Here is a 20711-nt window from a genome sequence, read left to right on the forward strand (position 1 = left end):
GTAAATTTAGTATAACTAATTAATAAATTCTATTAGTAAACATGTCTAATTATTCATATAATTGATAATATCAATTATATTACATACACTAATATACATTATATAATACATCTAACTAATAATATCATTATCATAAGTTTATAACTAATTAAATTACATATTATATATATTTATTTATATATATATACTTTTTTTTTGCGGGTGGCGGGGCGGGGGTATACTTCCCCGCCCCCGCCCCGTTTCTAAACGGGGGGAAAAAATTCCCCCCGCCCCGAGAGCCCCCCGCGGGCACTCGCCCCCATTGCCATCCCTAGTTTAGGTGTGGAGGAATTGATAGGTTGCAATTTTATCATTTATTTTATTATTATTTTCCCCTATTACCTGACCCAATGTGAATTAATTGTTGGATTTTACTCACTTTTAGTATTTTGCATTTATTTCAGGGAGTAGAACGAAAATAGGATAACAAGTGCCAATTTTATAGAAAAGAAGTCCAAGTCACAAAGTTTATCTCAGCCTTCTTTTTCCAGGGAGCCGCCGCACATCCAAGAGATTAGAGAGGAAAATTAGAATTAGGCAATGTTTTCAACCGGTCGAACCGGCCGGTCCGGTCCGGTTCGATGTTAAGGTTGACCATGCTAGAAAATCGGTCCAACCGTAAACCGTCAAAACCGGATTGAACCGATTTTTTCCGGTTTTCGAGTTTTCCTCTTTTTTTTTTTTGACATTTTACAAAATGTAGCTTTCAAGATTCAAACTCATCACCTTTGTAATAGAAGACCAATATAGTAACTGTTGCACTATCATATCTTATTAATTTTTTTTTATAACTTATTTATATAAAACAAACACTCATATTTCTTTTTTCCATTTTTCTTACAAAATCTCATCCTCTCATGACTCTTTTTTTTTAATCTTCAACTCTCTCTCTCTCTCTCTCTCTTCTCTTTTCTTTTGTCTCTCCCTTTTTAATCAAACATCTTTATTTTTAATTTATTGATGTTTTCTTACATCTTTTAATTTTATTTTTGTCCATTAAATTAAAAAAGTTAAAAAAGAATTATTTTTTTAACCCAAATTATTTAATGCCACAACCACTTACTTTTATCTCATTTTTTGTTTCTTATCAATTTTGCATTTCTATTTTTGATTCTCTTGACTTCTTTCGAACTCCAAACTTTCTTTTTTAAATTGCAATCTCTAAATCCCAAAACGTAAATTAAAATTTAAGTTCACAATGTCTAAATTCTCATAGACGTGAATTTTGTATAATTTCAAAATATTGTGATACTTTTGGGTTGGATTTAAGATTTTTTGGTAGATATAATTGAAATTGAGATGAAATTTATTTGTTTTAACTTATAATTCAAAAATAAATAATTTATTTTTAAAAATCCAAGTTATTCAAAAATAGTAAACTTTTCATCATGTAAAGTATTAAATTAGTCCATTACATGTCTTATTTTGTGCATATATATATTTATATAAATTATTTTTTAAAAAATTCATTGAATCAAGGTTGAACCGGTCCGACCGATTGAACCTCGACCCTTTCACTTCACCGGTTCAATTAACGGTCCGATTTTTAAAACATTGGAATTAGGAACAGGGGATGAGCACTACCTTTAATCTTTGAGCTTTGACTTTTCTTTTGTCACCGTAGTAGCTTTTCCTTCTTCATATAAAGACCTCTAGCTTAGCTTTTTCTTTTTGGACTTTTCCTTCTTAGCTTTTGGTAGTGGAGTTCTCCTACGCATGTCAGGAGCCTTACGAAGAATTGAATCATTCTCTGTAGTTGCTGGTTTTTCCTTATTCAATCGAACAAATTGAATTCTCACGAACAAGGCCGATGGCTGCTACTGTTGCTTCAATTTCCTGTGGATTTTGTTCATTAAATATGAACTAATTTCCTCACTCTAGTCAAAGGACAACGGAGGTTTTGGTTCGCCTAAAAATTGTAAGATTGATTTAATTTTATCTTTTCCTATTATTTATTGGTATTCACATATTCCTTGATTGCAGTACTTATGATTATTTAATTAATTGATTGTCTTGGATCCGGATAATTAGTTAACTTGATAATCTATTGTCAATTAGGGCATTAAACCCGTAATTGTTTAATTGCTTCAAAATAGTGTCAATTGGTATGATTAGATTTGTGTCAGGGGAATACGCGGGCTAGTCTAAAATAACCCTGGTATTGCGTTATTTGGTTAGAATAGGGCTCCTCTAATACGTAAGGCAATTGGGGAATTAAATCTTACGGGCGTACCTAAGATTATTTCTCAATTAGGGCAGTGATTAACGGGCGTACCTTAATCACCGGTACAGTAAGGAGGGGTTGACTGTCATCGCTTGTTTGACAGTTATAACCTATTTATTAGTAAATAATTGGAATTGCCTTTGTTTCAATGATCAATTAGGTGAACCATTACTGAAGTTATTTCTTGGCTAGATCATTAGTTATCATTCATTTGACTTTAGTAAATTGTTATTTAATTTTTAGTAGTTTCTTGGATTTTATTTGCATTTATTTGATTGTCACCTTCTACACAAAAATACCCCCTGGTTACTGTGAATTTGAAAAGAAACAGTTACACCCAGTCCCTATGAATTCGACCCTACTTATCACTATTTACAAAAATTAACTTTAGTTGAGTAGGTTTTTATTGTTGCATAGGCCCGACACCCTGTCATTGATCGAAAGCTGTAGAAAGCTTATAGTCGAAGAGGCAATATACAAAGATCTTTTATAGCTAGTTTGGAAGATGGTATTTGATAGGAAAAGAAAAGAAAGTGGGAGGAAGAAATATTTTTCTTTCATTTGTGAGTTTACTCATGACAGAAAACAAAGGATTTGGCCTAATTTGGAGGGATTTAGTGTGCTGTTACAGTTGGAAAACTTTTCCGCCTACTTATGGCCTGATTTAGATTGAATGTCAAAGAAAGCCTGAAATTTTTTCACAATACCAATTCTATCCTTAGATGAGCATCAAACTAAATTTTACTGACATATATATTCAAAATTATTCTATTTCTTTCCTAAACTCCCAAATAACATCAAAATCGCTACAATTCTTTTCTCTTATTTTCTTTTCTTTCATAACTTAAGTTTTCTCATCTTTTCTTTTATATCCTATGCTCCCATACTAGCCATTAAAGAACTTCCCACCGGAAGAATTTTTTCAATGGAGACACTGGCTGAGAATCCATTGGGTACCCCTGGAGGTTGAGGCAATGTAGCAGAGTTTGATGAAAAAGGATCCACACCCTTTTCACGCAGCAATGAGTAGGTCGCTCCAAGACCCCAACCCTCGTATAGTTATGGTTGTTTTGGAGCCTCAATTTTTTTTTTTTTGTATCTTTATGTTTTAGGAAATTAGAAATACGATATTAATCCTCCTTAACCCCCTCTTTTTTGGTGGATTTCCTTGTCCTATAAAGGATAATTTAGATTAGATGCTTATACATGAATTGCACTTGTCTAGAAAAAAATTTAAGGCTAAGCCCTTCGTGCGCTTAGATTGATAATATTACGGCAAAAAACCAAATGAAATCGCATAATTAATGCTATTTTAAGCCTATTTCGCAGGATTGAAAGGGAAAAGGGGAAGAAATGCCAAAGATTCGCCACTTGCCATTCTTCCACCTTAAATGACGTGAACCAACAAAAAGGATATGACAAAATTTTGGCAGAAAGAAGAAAGGGCAAATGGAAAGAAGAGCAAAAGACCTATAAGGCCATCAAATTTTAGGTATATATATACTTTTTTTCCTCCAACTAGGTACGTTTGGATTAGTGATTTTCAAAAAAAAAAAAGAAGAGAAATATTTTTTTATACTTATACTACAAACACGTTTTCTAACCATTTTTTTTATCTCATATATATCATATTGCAAAAAATTTAAAATAGTATAATCTTCTATCCAAATAGACTCAACTAAAAGCATATGGTTACAACTCTTTTGTCCATTTTGAATTGTTAAGCTTAACAAAAAAATCAGTTGGATAGATAACTAGCTAGGTTAGTGCAATTGGCTGGAGAGTCAGTCACCCTTAAGTTACTCTCGCTGCCAAGGTTGAACATCGCATCTCATTCTTGGCAAGTAGGCTAATGTTTTTCCCAGTCTAAGTGGGCTGCTAGAGCCACCATCTGTGTAGTAATGCTAGTCAAAGTTGTATTACATTTGGATTCATCCTTTGTTACTTGTACTCCACTCTCTATTCTGGATTTCGATTGTAGTCTTGTACTCCTATATTGAAAAAAAAAATTGTTGGAGAGTTAAAAGAATACAAATCAGAAAAAAAAAAAAACGAAATAATTGGAGAGTTAAAAGTATACAAATTTGAAATTTCGAGAAGATCTAGGTCATTTACCCTAAAAAGAAAGAGGTACTCTGTGAAAACGAGGCAAAAGGGTTCCAACAAAAATTTTAACATGTAGAGAAAATCCTGCAAACTTGAGCTTGAGCAACACAACTAGACGAATGAATGCAGAATAACTAAGCAAATCGTTATTGCTAAAAAGCGGTTTTTCGTTTAACCAATAATTTCCAATAATAACAAGACAGACAAAAAAAATTTCCAGCCAGCAAGGACCAATTGATTTTCAACTGTTCTTAAATTTGTTATCGTTCATTTCTTCTTTAAATCATTTTGCTAGTAATGATTTTGTTACCACTACCGGTAACTTGGGTTGCCTTCAAGGTGTAGTGAATTTTAAATAGCTAGACATCTTGTATGATTTTCCTAGCTGAAAAGTTGATTAAGAATAACTTTTTTCAAGACTTTTATGCTGCTTTCTCTCTCTTATATTTTTGTGATTTTCTTTGGAAAATTTTTTTTGTCTTTTTTCCTACTCCTGAAGCCTATAATTTACATATATTACTAAGTAAGGTTTATCAGATTTTACAGTTTTGAATCCGATATTCTCTATTACTTAATTGAAACTCCTAAATCATATCAAAAGCTATTTTTTTTTTTGGTTTTTTTTGGGGGGGGGGGTGGTGGTGGAAGGGACTTATTTGAATAATAATTAAAATGCAGTTTGCACAGAGGAGGGGAGAAAAAGGAAAAAGAAAAAAATGTTAGTAGCTAGTCCAGTTTCTCCTATATATTCCCTCAACAATGTCACCAAATAAATATTGATTGATACATAATTCTGGGCAAAAAAGTTCCTCTTCTTCTTCTTTTTTTTTTAAAATTATTAATCCTATACAGACCAAAATATTTATTAAATTTTAGAAACGTGATTATATAATAGTTAATGGACTAAATTGAACAAAATCCAAAAAAGAGGGACATGAATGGCTATTTTCCAAATTAAACGCAATCATATTATAAATGGTTACTCAAGTAGCTCATCTACATATCTCCAATTCACAATTTGTTCACATCTTTTAGGAGTCTACATACTTTTAAAAAAGAAAGATAACCCTGACTGATTTAGTACTTGCCACAATTTGTTCACATCTTTTAGAAGTGTACATACTTGAAACAAAAAAGGATAATCCGTACAAATTTACATCTTCCGTCCCACTTTGATAGTCTTAGTTTTTTTTATGCAATTTAAGAAAAATTAGCTAACTTTATTGAAAGGGTAAATCTAATTTACTATTTTCCTAAAATACTCTTGCATTAATATTAGGAGTATGAAAAATCATTATACTTTTTTACATTAATTATAATAATAATATTGATGGAAAGTTGCACCATTCAAGGGTTGAATCAAAGCAATTATTGATGGAAAAGTTAATTGTACTAAATAAGGTGGGTTATTGGATCGGTGATAATAAAGTACATACATATGAGAATTTTAGAGAAGTTAAAAGTTAACTACAATATATTTTTCGATTAGAAAAAGCAGATTATAATTTAGGATAGAACGGATGAAAAAGAAAAACAAAACGGTAAAAGAGGGACGTAAAAAGTAGTAGTACAAAACTTCAAAGCGCGTACAATCCTTTAATGCAAGATAGCTCGGTCCCATCTTCTAGAAGTGTACAAAGTTCATACAATGTATTTACAGTATCGTGTGCGGCCTACATGTGAAAACGGAATGGACGGAAACATAGAGCCAGCTAGCGGTACACAACTAACTGCACGCACGGGAAGGAAGCCTCCTTCTAGAAGGATTGCTTGATGAACAAGGGAAAACAAATAAAACTCAACATTCTTGACGCTAGCCTATGATTTCTATAAATAGACAAACGCGGCCAAGATGTTTGATGAAATCTGATGAAATCCAGGAACACAAAAAGCCAGTTAGGATCACAAGAAACCAGTCGGGCAATACTGTTTGCAAGAAAAAATATATACTTATCTTACAAGCCAAGACTCAGGCTCGGTCCCTTCGGGAAAACGATCAATCCTCCCTCCATTTTCTCTTTCCAGGAATTTTCCGAAAAGGGAGAGTTAGATATATAGAGAGAGGGAGAAGATTTAGCTTGGGCCCTTCAGGAAAACAATCTTCTTTCCCTCCCTCTTTTTATATCTACAAGTTCTCAGTAAAGGGAGAGAGAGATATATAGAGAGGAAGAAGGCCTGAGAATGCCCGAAACGGAGTCGGAAACTACGCCGTCGGCGACAACGGGAAAATCCCAGAATGCAGATCAACAGAAAGTGCCATTTTATAAGCTTTTCACGTTTGCAGATCGTCTTGACATTGCACTAATGATTGGGGGAACACTCGGAGCCATTGGCAATGGTATGTCTCAGCCTATCATGACCGTGATATTTGGGAAGCTTATTAATACCTTGGGTGGTAGCAGTGGAAAACCAGATCTCTTAGATGAAATCTCGAAGGTAAATTTTCCTCTTTTTTTTTGTGCGTGTTTTTGGTTTTTTTTTTTAATGTTTCTTGGCGTTGTTTTCTTGTCAATTTCCACCATTATTCTTCGTTTGCATGTGAATAATGATGGAGGAGGAGGGTTCTTCACCAGGGAAAATCCCTTAAAAATTGTGGGGTACTGTGTGAAATTCTAAGGTCTTCTTAGGGTACCAAATTCTGCAATTCTGAAATTCTAAGTTCTCTATTGTTTGTTAGATGCAACGTTGCTAAATCATGTCTAGGCTCTTAATTTTGTTCTTCCATGCAAGAAATATTCTTGATTGACAATGACTTTCCATCTCCATTCCCATATTACCTTTGACTACACTTCATATTTGTAAGAGTCAAATTTAGAGAGGAGACTGAAAATGATCATTCGAATCAAGACATTCTTGCTTCATTCGAAAATAATCTCTTTCCTTTACTCTCAAAATTAATTGCGAAATTTAATGTTTTAATGTTACTAGTAACGGTTGCCAACTAATAAATGCATCACGTACCAAACGGATTCATACACAGTTGTTTTCTTCCTAGAAGCTATGCACTGATTTTAAAAAGTATTAACATGCCCAGCATTTGATAACTGAAATGAGTTAATTACGTATTGATTACTCGAATATAATGTCATTATTGATGTCTACTGGAAAATTTTCCCAACAATAGTAGTAAATTCTGAGCAACTTGCTTGCTATCCTGGAATGTTTTAGCTTCATGGAAACAGTATCAAAGAACGAATGTATGAGTACTTAACAGAGCATCCCGTTCTGATTTTCTCTGAATACGATAACTTTTAAGGTGCATACTTTTACTCTCTTTTTTTTTTTGGCAAAATTAATCCAAGTGATAGTGAATTTTGGATTAGCATGAATATTTGCTGCTATTTAATATGAAGCATGAATATTGGTATTTGTTTTAATGAAACACCAGGAGAAACCTTCTCTGAAAACAATAACTTGTAAGGTGCATATTTTTACTTTCTTTCTTTCTTTTTTTTTTGGCAAAATCAACCCAAATGACACTGATATTTGGATTAGCAAGCCATATTTGTTGCTATTTAATCTGAAGAATAAAAATTGGTATTTATTTTTTAAATCAAACACCAAGACAAACGTACTAAATAGTTGTTGCTCTGAATTTTAGGTGTGCCTTGATTATGTTTACTTGGCTATCGGCGCTGGCATTGCCTCCATTTTACGTAAGTCAAGATTGACTCCTTACTCTTTTTTTTTCTTTCTTTTTCATTTTTGTTGAATAAATTGTTATTCTTTGTTGACTGAATTAGGCAACACTACAAAGTTCTTAGCAGTTTCTCCAGCTGCTTAGTTACGTGCCACGTGTAGTTAGGATCAGGCTAAACTAAACTGTAGCAGTGTTAGGTGAGGCTATTATAGAGGGGAAGAAATTTGGGATGGCAAGTGACGTTGAAGATGCTTAGCAGAAATTATCATGGCCGAAATTTTACCATAATTAAACTCTCTTGCAATTTTCATGCATAGTAACAAGTCTTTCTGCTGCCCTGGAAGAAGAGGTATCTAGCTTTGGGACCAGAACTGAGGCCTCTGGTATAGGAGGTGTTTTGGTCAGCAGCAATTAAGTGTATAGCTATATTAATGGGTGCTAAAACTAGCTAGAACTAGTAATCATCCTCCCCTCTAGAGGAGGATAAAGCAATCAATCACTAGTCGAATATTTACGCTTGTCATTTAATGAAGTAAGCAACCCTGGCATGATTAATTATGTATCACAAAATATAATGGTCAATGGCTTTTGCCTTTTAATTGGGAAATGGATTTCAAGAAATTGGTTGATGCAGAATTTTGGTTCAACTTTTTCTAGACGGTTTAAAATATACGTTTACGTTTAAACGAATAAGCTAAGATTGATGGAATGTTTACAGAGATGTCCTGCTGGATGGTAACTGGAGAAAGACAGGCGACCCGCATACGTGGTTTGTACTTGAAAACAATCTTGAGGCAAGACATTTCATTCTTTGACACTCAAACAACGACAGGAGAGGTCATTGGCAGAATGTCTGGAGACACAGTCCTCATCCAAGAAGCCATGGGTGAAAAGGTGAAATTTATAGCAAAATGCTAATGCACTAATTCAGTTTTAAGATAGTCGTACACCGTCATAACTTGATACCAATACAAAACTCACCAGTGTTATATATTTGCAACATGCAACATAGAATTATTGTTCCGGAATCATCTTCAGATTATAATCTCTTAAATAAGGAAGCAAGTGGTTTTTTTTTTTTCCTGATATTTTGGTACTACATGCATTTTCTGATGTATAGAACTTTAAAAGCAAATTCCTGATGATTTGCCTACATGACAGGTAGGGAAATTCATCCAGTTTGCATCAACATTTCTTGGAGGATTTGTGATTGGTTTCATCAAGGGGTGGCGTTTGGCAATAGTCCTATGCAGTTGTATTCCTGCTCTGGTTGTTGCTGGAGGAGCTATGGCATTGTTCATGTCCAAAATGTCAAGCCGTGGCCAAATTGCTTATGCAGATGCAGGAAATGTATTAGAACAAACTGTAGGAGCAATTAGAACGGTAAAGTCTTGCTGCAAAAGCTTGTTTTGGATCGGTGTAATAATTTGTAGCCAGTGAATTAATTCATTTGATTTTTGTTCTCCATTTAATGTGTCATAGGTTGCATCATTTACCGGAGAAAAGCGAGCAATCAAGAAATATGACGACAAACTACAGGTTGCTTATGAGTCGACAAATAAACAAGGACTGGTTTCAGGACTGGGACTTGGCACGATCTTGCTGATTGTCTTCTCTATTTATGGACTAGCAATATATTATGGATCCAGGCTAGTTTTAACCAAAGGATACAATGGTGGGGATGTCATTAATGTCATGATGGCCATAATGATGGGAGGAATGTAAGTATAGAATGTTTTCTTTTAATCTATTTGATGTTCAATTTTTTCTTTTCTTTTTTTTTGTTTTTCTGTGTTCTTGAGTTCATTGTAATTGGGCAAATATCAAGATTTTGAGGTTAATTATATGTTTAATAAGCTTGGATTTTGATCCACTGTATACAAGATTCTAATGCTTCAGGAGATTTGGCAAAATATATGAAATCAGTTGTAACTTGAACAAAGCTATGGATTCTAAGCGATGATGGATTAATGCATTTCAAGAGCAGTTTTAACTCATTATTTCTATTGGAATCAGGTCATTGGGCCAAACATCTCCCAGTCTAAATGCATTTTCAGCAGGGCAAGCTGCAGCTTTCAAGATGTTTGAGACTATCAAGCGTGTACCCCAAATTGATGCATATGATAATAGTGGGATTGTCTTGGAAGACTTGAAGGGTGAAATTGACCTCAAGGATGTATACTTCAAGTATCCCGCAAGACCAGATGTGCAAATTTTCTCTGGATTCACATTGCACGTTCCTAGTGGCACGACTGCAGCTTTAGTAGGGCACAGTGGAAGTGGGAAATCGACAGTTATCAGTCTCTTGGAGAGATTTTATGACCCTGAAGCTGGGGAAGTGCTTGTTGATGGCGTGAACATTAAGCAGCTGCAGATCAAATGGTTAAGAGATAAATTAGGGCTAGTGAGCCAGGAGCCAATCCTATTTGCAACTTCCATAAGGGAAAACATACTGTATGGAAAACCAGGTGCAACGGACTCAGAAATCAGAACAGCAATTGGGCTGGCTAATGCTGCGAAATTCATCGACAAACTCCCTAAGGTAAAGGCTCTTGATTATTTGATTTGTTCGAATATATGCAGATTCTCGATTTCTCTATCTGTCCATGTTGAGAATCTGGTTATCTTCTCTATAGGGGCTTGACACAATGGTCGGCGAACATGGAACTCAACTCTCTGGGGGACAAAAGCAGCGGATTGCAATTGCTAGAGCCATTCTAAAGAACCCAAGAATCCTTCTTCTTGATGAAGCGACAAGCGCTCTGGATGCAGAGTCGGAACGCATAGTACAAGACGCCCTTGATAAGGTTATGATCAACAGAACTACAGTGGTTGTTGCACATAGATTGACGACTATCAGAAATGCTGACCTCATAGCAGTAGTACATGCTGGTAAACTCGTTGAACAAGGTACAGACGTTATGATTTGTGAATGTTACATTTTTTTTTTCTCACTTGGGGCAATTTATGAACTTTCCTCCAAAAATCATTTGGTAGGAACTCATTCCGAGTTGATTAAAGATCCTAATGGCGCATACTACCAGCTTGTCCGTATGCAAGAGGGGTCCAGGTCCAACCAAGCTAAAGGAAATTCCACAAAATTGGACGTAGAGATATCAGAAGCTTCTATTGATTTAGATGACAGTTTACATAGGAGTTTGAGCCAAAGAATGTCTCTGAGATCCACGAGCAGAGGATCATCAAGACATTCCTTCACTCTCAATTTTGGAGTTCCTGGTCTCATTGACATCCATGAAGCAGAAGTAGGACAAGATGTACATGGAACTGATGAAGCTGACTTGAAGAAGAGCCAAAAATTCTCACTTTTACGACTCTTCAATTTAAACAAACCTGAGCTACCATTTATGCTGCTTGGTTCCATTGCTGCTTGTGGGCATGGTGTTGTCTTCCCTGTTTTTGGGCTCTTACTCTCAAAATGCATTAGAATTTTCTTTGAACCTCCACATGAACTAAGGAAAGATGCGAGATTTTGGTCACTGATGCTTGTTGGTTTAGGTGCTTTGACTTTGGCAATTGTACCAGTGCAGAATTACCTTTTTGGAGTTGCAGGTGGTAAATTAATACAAAGAATTCGATCTTTGTCATTTCAGAAAGTAGTCCACCAAGAAATCAGTTGGTTTGATGACCCTGCAAACTCGAGGTGAGTTTATTCATTTGTTCTCATGGCCCAATGCCCTTTGCTTTAATTCAGGAGTTTAAATTGGAATTTTTGTTTCCCCAAAAAACAGTGGTGCAGTGGGTGCGAGGTTGTCTACTGATGCTTCAACTATGAGGAGTTTGGTGGGCGATGCTTTGGCGCTAGTTGTCCAGAATCTGTCGACAGTAGTAACTGGGCTTGTGATCTCGTTTACTGCTAATTGGATACTAGCATTTATAGTTGTAGCCGTATTACCCTTCATTGGATTACAAGGATTTCTCCAGGCGAAGTTCCATAAGGGCTTTAGTGGAGATGCCAAGGTAATCCCTGCACATTACACAAAGCCAGGAAAAAGAAAAGATGCAGTGAACTGATACGCGTCTCAATGCTCTGCAGGTCATGTATGAAGAAGCAAGTCAGGTAGCAAATGATGCTGTTGGCAGTATTAGAACTGTTGCATCATTTTGTGCTGAAGAGAAGGTTATGGACACATATCAAAAGAAATGTGAAGGCCCCATGAAATATGGTGTTAAGCAAGGAATGGTCAGTGGCTTTAGCTTTGGACTTGGGTCTTCTGCAAACTATTTAGCAACTGCATTCATCTTCTGGATTGGAGCTCGTCTTATTGAACATGGGAAAGCAACCTTTGGTGATGTATTCAAGGTAAGGTTCATCTCATAAACCTCACAAGAGTAGGCTTTTTTGCATCTATATCCAAATCTTTTATTATCTAACACAGGTTCCATACAGGTTTTCTTTGCATTGACAATGGCAGCTTTGGGAGTTTCCCAGACAACCGCTTTGACTCCAGATATTAACAAAGCTAAAGTTGCTGCTGCTTCTATATTTGAAATTCTTGATAGTAAGCCTAAGATTGATTCAAGCAGTGATGAGGGTCAAGTGCTTGCTACTGTGAAGGGTGACATTGAGTTGCAACATGTAAGCTTCAGGTATCCAACACGGCCCGATGTTCAAATTTTCAAGGATCTGTGCCTATTAATTCCTTCTGGAAAGGTAACTCCCAATGATATTCTTTTACTGTAAGCTTTCTTTTTCTCAACCTACTTTCTATAAACTATTAAAAAAACTCAAAAGGATGGCTCATCCTATATAGGCACATCTAATATGCTGTTATTTGGACTCACAAACATTCAACTTGTATTCAGACTGTTGCCCTTGTTGGTGAAAGTGGTAGCGGGAAGTCCACAGTCATTAGCCTAATAGAGAGGTTCTATAATCCTGACTCCGGGCACATATATCTTGATAATGTGGAATTGTGGAAGCTGAAGATAAATTGGCTCAGGCAACAAATGGGGTTGGTGGGTCAAGAACCTGTACTCTTCAACGAAACAATTCGGGACAATATTGCCTATGGCAAACGGGGGAATGTAACAGAGGAGGAGATCATTGCTGCAGCAAAAGCTGCAAATGCACATAACTTCATTTCCGGATTGCCTCAGGGATATGATACTTCTGTTGGAGAAAGAGGGGTCCAGTTATCCGGTGGACAGAAGCAACGGATCGCCATTGCACGCGCAATACTCAAAGATCCAAAAATCCTTTTGCTAGATGAGGCAACAAGTGCTCTTGATGCAGAATCAGAACGTATAGTTCAAGATGCACTAGACAAGGTGATGGTGAATAGAACCACAGTTGTTGTCGCTCATCGCTTGAGCACAATAAAAGGGGCTGATATCATTGCGGTAGTCAAGAATGGTGTGATTGCTGAGAAAGGAGGACATGATACGCTTATGAACATTCCTGATGGTGTCTACGCATCACTGGTTGCACTTCATATGACTTCAACCTAGGCCAGCTACTTCATAATTCTACAATAGAACCATTTTTTTTCCCCTTCCCTGATCCCTCCACTCGTGGTAGAAACAGAGTCACGATACATAAGCTTCATGGTACGCTTGTTGATGCGTGCACTTTCAATTGCTAGTCAATGTTGCAACTCTTGGCACATTTTTTTTTTCTTTTTTGGAGTTTTAGCACTTTGGTTTATAGATATGGTACTCAAGCTAATATGCTGATTTTGTATATAGAAAAGGGTTAGCAATGCAACCACTTTATGTTTATTTTTTTTTTACTAATGCTGATTCTGTATATAGAAAAATGTAATGGAACCACTTTTATGTTTAGTTTATTTTGTTTTTAATCTTTCTATGAATGTAAGGTTTATTACTATTAATAATAATATTCCGAAAATAATAAGTTAAAATAATAAGATTTATCTTTCAAACCAATGAATATAGCCCATGTGTATATAACCCTGCACCATTTCCTTGTAAACTCTCCGCATTACTCAAATCTCTCTGGCATAAAGCTTCAGATCATCCATCTTTAGATATTATAGATCTTGAGTGGACTAGACATATGCAAATTTTTGCACAGAACTTTCAAAATCAAAGCGAAGAACAACCACTCTCCGTCAGGTTGGGAGTTAGCCACCAACCTAGAAGAATTGACCACCACATTAATTGTGAAGTAGGAGGTCAAAGATTAAAACATTACCTCCCATCAATGTGCCTCAATATGAAATTTGTTTTAAATTCATATGAATGTGTGATGCACCTGTCTAGTTTGATGGTGATTCAGTTTTCGTCAAGTTCCCTCGACTCAGTTGGACCACTCCATAGAGTAGGTTCCCTGCCCACCAAAAGGAGTAAGAGTAGGAGTAGATTAGGCTAAACTATATGTGCCATTACGACCAAACAAAAAAAAGCGAAGAACAACCAATACCACTATCTAGTCACAAGACGGTTCTAACAAAATTGCAAAATATGGAAACCCCTGCGGATAACTTATTTGTACTACTACAAATGGAAGCAAAACTAATCATATCTACCCTTGTCAAGCATGGCTCGGACTCTCATCGGCAGTCCATAAAGCCGAATGAATCCAGCAGCATCAGCCTGATCATATATTTGGCCACTCTCAAATGATGATATATCTTGTCTATACAAGCTATATGGACTTTCTCGACCTGCTACGGATATAGATCCCTTGAAGAGTTTGAGCGTCACAGAGCCAGTAGTGGTTTTTGTAATTTCCTCCATGAAGGCATCCATTGACTCACGAAGTGGGTCAAACCACCGGCCAGCATAGACTAGCTCAGCATATTTTAGTGCGAGAGAATCCTTGACTTGCATTGTTTCACGATCAAGTGTAAGTGACTCGAGTTCACGGACTGCTGTAAAGAGAATGGTTCCACCAGGGGTTTCATACACTCCGCGACTTTTCATTCCGACAAGACGATTTTCGACCATATCTATTCGCCCTATCCCGTGCCTTTTACCAATTTCATTTAGCTTAGAGAGGAGAGATGCAGGGGAAAGCTTCTCTCCATCAACTGAAACTGGAAGTCCAGCATCTATCCCAATTTTCACCTTCCTGAAAGGACTCGGAATTTAAAGTGGTTGAATATTATGCAATAAAATAGGCCAGATATTTCAATACCCAATCAGCACAAATTTTTTGCTCTGAACAAATCATATACTATACAAGGTGGAGCCTTACTCAGGTTGATCAGGTGCATCTTCTGGGTTGACACTAATCATGTACATGTCCTCCTTTGGCTCATTTGCGGGGTCTTCTAATATGTCTCCCTAAACAAAAATATAGTAGCAAGCAATGGAAACTACATTTAGGTCGTAGATCATCAGTTCACAAAACTAAGAGGATGCAAAAACAACAGTTAAACAAAAGCGATTCTCATTAAAACAACGACGCAAATAGCAGGATATGAACAGAATCTGGCACCAGATCTGCTTTTCTAATGAACAATAAGACTAAGTTCAGAATGTTTCTAGAAAGAAACCAAGTTAAATAGCTTCTTTCCTGTTTGGTTCACAGGGAGATTCTGAACCTTACAAAGGGGAAGGAGGAAAGGGCAGGGATTGAGAGTCGAACCCAGGGCCTTATGGTCATTGGCAAATGTCCCTACCAGCTAAGCTGGGTCCTGGGGACAAGTTAAATAGCTTATAACATCTGTTTTCGCCTACTTTTAAAGCCATGACCTGTAATAAGCACTATAACCTAGTTGGCATCCAAACAGATAAAACCATAGTAATTACTATGTTCTAATGTTTCCAGGCTCACTATTTTGCATTCTATTATCTCGAGAACCTTAGCTGCTATTTATTTATGATTTTTTTACTAGACCGAATTGACTAATGATTCAATAGATAAGATCACCTTTCTATCTTTGGGAAGGAAAGCAGTATGCAAACCAGCTAAGCCAAGATAATAGGTGAGCAAACTTCCTAACCAGGATAGCAAGAACTTCACACTGAACTGAATACCAGAATGTTATAATTTACTAGCATGACATCTTGGTGAAGCTGCTAGTCAAGTGCTTTGGGGTTTGCAATGAAAGCATTCTGCTTTCTTGTATGCCTAAACATCATTTAAAAAATCATAATAAGCTGGAATTACTTTTCAAGAAAGGTAGTCATGCTATTACCTCATGACTGAGATGCCACAGGTTTCTGTCTCTGCTATAGATTGATTTCTTTGTAACTGGAACTGGAATACTGTGTTTCTTAGCATACTCAATAGCATCTTCTCTACCCCTTATTTCCCATTCCCTCCAAGGGGCAACAACACTAAGTTCGGGATTCAGAGCAAAGAAAGTCAGCTCAAAACGTACCTGCAACAGCAAGAGTCAGGTATACTCCCCAATAACATGAACTACTAGAAACATCACATTGTTCGTAGAAGAAAATATGATCAAATAACAATCAAATTAATAAAGATCAATTCTGAAGCATGCCTGATCATTGCCCTTTCCTGTGCATCCATGTGATACTGCATCTGCTCCAACTTCTCTCGCAACATCAACCATTGCCTGGGATTTGTTAAAAAATTAAGGTGCAAAGCTAAAAGAAAATTTAACGGACAGATAATGCCACCTATGAAATGAGAACCCTACTATAAGAATATTGTGTAAACTCAGCACCATGGAGCTTTAACATAGATTAACAAAAATGCTTCTATAGCGAGTTTCAAAATGATTCTGTGGAATGTTGGATCCAATATAACAACATACACACATTAAAGTTACTTCCTTGACAAACTGCTTAACAGAAATTAAGGGTGAAAGTGGGAAGAGGGTATTTTTGTTTTTTTTTTGTGGGTATTTTTGTTGGGGGGGGGGGAGAGGAGGAGGACTTGCAAAAGACTCGTCTCCAACTGTTGCAAGGAAAAGAAGGAAAGAAAGGGAAGGAATACTCAAAGAGTGAAACTCTTTAAGACACACGACTCCATGGTGCATATTTTAGTTATTTACTTCACATAGTTTACCTTTGCAATTACAGGGCGAGCCATTGAGGTACCCAGTAAATACTTCCTCTCATAAATGGCGCCAGCTCTCAAGCAAGGAAATATGTAATCTTTCACAAATTCCTCCTTCAAATCTTTCACCACTAACTGACAAGCTCCACTTGCTTTTGCCTTCTCTTCTAAACCTTCCAATTCTTTAATACCCTTTAAATAGAATTCAGCATTAAGTGTCAGATATAGAGACAAGCTTCTAATGTAATCTGGCAATATTATGAACAATAGTGATAATCTGCTCCTAGAGAATAAAATGAATAGTAGCACATATACAAAGGAATGTCTACGGCACTAAATATGAAAAAAGTGTCCACAATGTAGCCCATTCTCACTTACTTGGCCGACATCTGCTGTGAAGCAAACAACCTCACAACCATAATTCTCTCTGCAACATGAAGAAAATTTAGACATGCAAAACACGAGCAGGATCAGAACAAGGAAAATAATATCTCTATTCATAGAAAGCATAAAATGAATATACCAGTCAATACAAACCAAGTATAATCCATGTAATTACCACAGTATATTAACTGAACAGAGAAATCTGTCTGCTTAACTTTTATCTCAACCTCACCCATTACAGCTCCATAAACAAGAAATCTACAAATTACACAAGCGTCTGCACTACTTCTGTACAAAATTTTATGTAATCACCCAATTTGGCTTCATTTGTTTTTTTAAAAGTAATAGGTACACATACAGCAATGACACATCCGAGTTCCCAGAGCAAATAGAGTATCACTCTTTAGAAAATGTCAATTTAGCAGTCATATTTGAGAACATAGAGAACATATCAATCAAAGGTTACCTGAGCCAAGGTACAATGACAGAGGTATCTAGACCACCACTATAGGCTAGCACCACCTTGTCCAATTTTTTACGTAGAACTTTCCCTTCTGTGACACCAGCAGGAATTGACTCCTTATCACTGGCTATAACAGCACGGATAGCTGCATCATCAGTTAAGCATATGTGTCACATCAGAAAATATAGCTAATAAGAAACCTTATAGCAACTAACCCAAGAATTTAAAATACAATGCTAACAAAATTGGCAACCAATAAATGGACCACAAAATTTACCTATAACACCTCAATTTTGTCAATGATGCAAATTCGTATAAATATGTTAGAGAATAATAGTCATCATTCAGTACCAACCCAAATTCCTTTTCTGATTTTTGATATTCATGTTTGAGCAGCACAAAGATATTATAATGCAAATATAGAAGGGATGTCCCCAATCTTAACAAAAAACACAGACAACAAAAATTTATTCCCATCCATTTAAGCAAACTAACTTCTTTGAAACTGAATCTTGCCCATTATTCCCATCCATTTAACATTTCATTTTGGGGCGTGAACGGGAATGTTTACAATGAGAAAGATAAACAAGAAGCTAAGATTCAATTAATTAGTTTCTAAACATATAACACCATTTGAGTATTTCTTTTGCTCAAAATGAGGAAAAAAATGAAAAGACTGTATACCAAATTTATTGATGCGAATCGGAGCCAAATTCTTCGAGCTGCAGTGAGCAATAGAATGTCCACCCGCTTTCACCCCTAGCTGCCATTAGAAGAAAAAGAAAATAAGTGAAAAAAATTCAAAACCCAGCACTTAAAAAACGAGCAACAGAAAATAAAACAAAAAAAAAATAGAAAAGCAGTACAATTACTTACCTCGTGCAAAGGTAGCGAGGTAGCCGCCTTTCCAGACAAATCTGCAGACAACATTAAAATCCCAAAATCTTTCAGGAAAACCCTTTATTTTGAAGGTAAAAAATGAAAGGATAAATCCAGAGTTAAAAAGGTTGAGACCATATTTTACCTGTTCTGGAGGCATGAGGGAAGAGATTAAGTGAAGTACAAGAAGAAATTGCTCGACACTGAGTCATTCTGTTCGAATGATGATACAAGGACAGAAATACGCCCTCAGAACCAGAGGTATGAGCAGAGGTGGGTGGAGGTGTAGGCGGAGGACCGTCAAATAAGCTCTAATTCTTCTTCTAGTTGTAAGTGGTGCAGCTGCAGGGTTTTGAATTTTTTAACAGATACAATAAAAGGGTTTTGAACTTTTCCTCATGCTGTTATCTTTTTTATTTATTTAATTGGAAGAAACAAATAGATCAACCAATTATGCAAGAGAACTACTACTATTAAAAAGTATCAATCACTCTGTTCTTTTCTTTTTCCATATATAAAGAGATATAGAATGATTATAGAATTACAAACAAATGCTTTAAATAAATTACTAACATTTAATACAGAACCGTAAAATAACATGAATCAACAGTATATACCACACCCCCATACAGGAGAAGTATACAATTTAACCAATCCCAAAACAAGAATCTAATAAATGCATCCATCACAGTTGGTGGGACCAGACGAAACATAATAACAGTTAAAATTCTGATATCAATTACATTCTTCAACTGTAAGCTTCTTCTCATTTTTTTTCTAGGAATCAAGCAGAACAAATGTAGGTCGTTCATGATGGATGATTTCTTGTTTAAGTTTACGATTACTAGAACTGTTGAATCAAAATGCTAGAACGGAGGCTTTGACCATGATTTTCAGAGAATTTTAGGGTATAAAAAAATTTTTAAAAAAAATTACCCGTGAGAGAGAGAGAGAGCTGGAAGAGCTGGAAAATGTCGCTTCTTTGGAGCTGCAACCACGATAGAGAGGGAGAAAGCGTGGGCGTCGCAGGCCTCGCTAGCTGGAAGAAGCGTAGGAGAAGAAGAGGTGCTCTGTTTTGATTCCGTAAGTGGGGTGGGGGCCGCACCTGAATAAGGGATGAGGAATATAGGGTTTGACAATAATGATATTTATTTTGCAACTAAGTCCCTTTATTTTGACTTTATTATTTTTTAACAAGTAACTTAATCTCTTTACAATTTTGCACTTTTTTAATATAATTTCAGCCCCTTGTACTTAAAAATTTTATCTTTTCTAACCCAACTTATGGTTCTTTTCAACCTAATTGCACATTTTATTGAACTTTTTATTTTTTTAAAAAAAATACACTTTATACCTAATGTTACATGGACTTGCCATTCGTTCCCAGCACAAATAATCAGGGAGGATACAAAATTTTTGTAAAGTTACATGCTAGTGACCCTTTGGAGGTTACTAGCATATTCATTGGAAAAAAATATGGCTTTCTTTTTTTTTTTTTTGGCTTGATGCCGATTGTAAAGTTACCAGAAGCCAGTCACTTATGGGTGACTATGACTGTAGACACCAAATTTTGGTGTAATTTCATTTATTAATTATTTTTTTTAGTCTGTGCTCGTTTTTTTCACTTTTTAGTTTTTAGTTTTTTAGTTTTTTGTGTTATTATTATTTTTAAGTTTTTAGCATAGAATTTCTTGAAAATGAAAAAAAAGGAAAAAGAAGAAAAAAGTGAAAAATGATGAAAAATGAAAAATGAAAGGAAAAGAATGAAAATGGCAAAAATAGGTGGAAGTGTGCATGTTGAACAAGTGTACAAAACAATCATGGGACAAGTGGTTAAGGAATTTGAGGGACAAGTGTCCCTTTTGTTTAATTGACAACACAACATTTAGGAGGACACTTGTTTAGCTTAGAAGGGAGGTTTGAGAATTGGAAGGAAAAAAAAGAAAAGAGGCCACGGATGAGAGAAAAACAGAAAAGGGGGGAGGTTTTCAACGAGAGCAAGAAAAACAGGGGAGAGGAT

At 36.0% G+C, this 20711-nt stretch overlaps 2 protein-coding genes across 3 annotated transcripts; one reads left to right on the forward strand and one right to left on the reverse strand.

The window, feature by feature from the left end:
• The first annotated feature begins 6658 nt into the window (after positions 1–6658).
• On the forward strand, positions 6659–13740 carry LOC113781916 (ABC transporter B family member 9-like). Its single transcript, XM_027327784.1, is given in 12 exon segments — positions 6659–6805; positions 7971–8025; positions 8728–8903; positions 9171–9392; positions 9492–9730; positions 10026–10551; positions 10646–10919; positions 11007–11670; positions 11759–12001; positions 12003–12330; positions 12418–12681; positions 12834–13740. Coding segments are annotated over 12 exon segments (3768 nt in total). The 5' UTR covers positions 6659–6673; the 3' UTR covers positions 13479–13740.
• Positions 13741–13927: 187 nt separating this feature from the next.
• On the reverse strand, positions 13928–19770 carry LOC113782915 (argininosuccinate synthase, chloroplastic). Of its 2 annotated transcripts, XM_027328880.1 has the most exons (13): positions 19628–19770; positions 18837–19033; positions 18689–18729; positions 18497–18575; positions 17816–17957; positions 17344–17392; positions 16975–17157; positions 16445–16519; positions 16136–16321; positions 15190–15278; positions 14519–15063; positions 14245–14319; positions 13928–14125 (listed from the first exon to the last, which is right to left on the reverse strand). In XM_027328880.1, exons 2-12 carry the CDS (start codon positions 18901–18903, stop codon positions 14249–14251), a joined length of 1527 nt encoding a protein of 508 aa, XP_027184681.1. In that variant the 5' UTR covers positions 18904–19033; positions 19628–19770; the 3' UTR covers positions 13928–14125; positions 14245–14248. The 2 variants fall into 2 exon arrangements, with proteins under 2 accessions (XP_027184681.1, XP_027184680.1); XM_027328879.1 differs by having other exon boundaries at positions 14046–14319.
• Between the last annotated feature and the right edge of the window lie 941 nt (positions 19771–20711).

Source organism: Coffea eugenioides, chromosome 9 (genome assembly GCF_003713205.1).
Source record: "Coffea eugenioides isolate CCC68of chromosome 9, Ceug_1.0, whole genome shotgun sequence".
Taxonomy (NCBI): domain Eukaryota; kingdom Viridiplantae; phylum Streptophyta; class Magnoliopsida; order Gentianales; family Rubiaceae; genus Coffea; species Coffea eugenioides.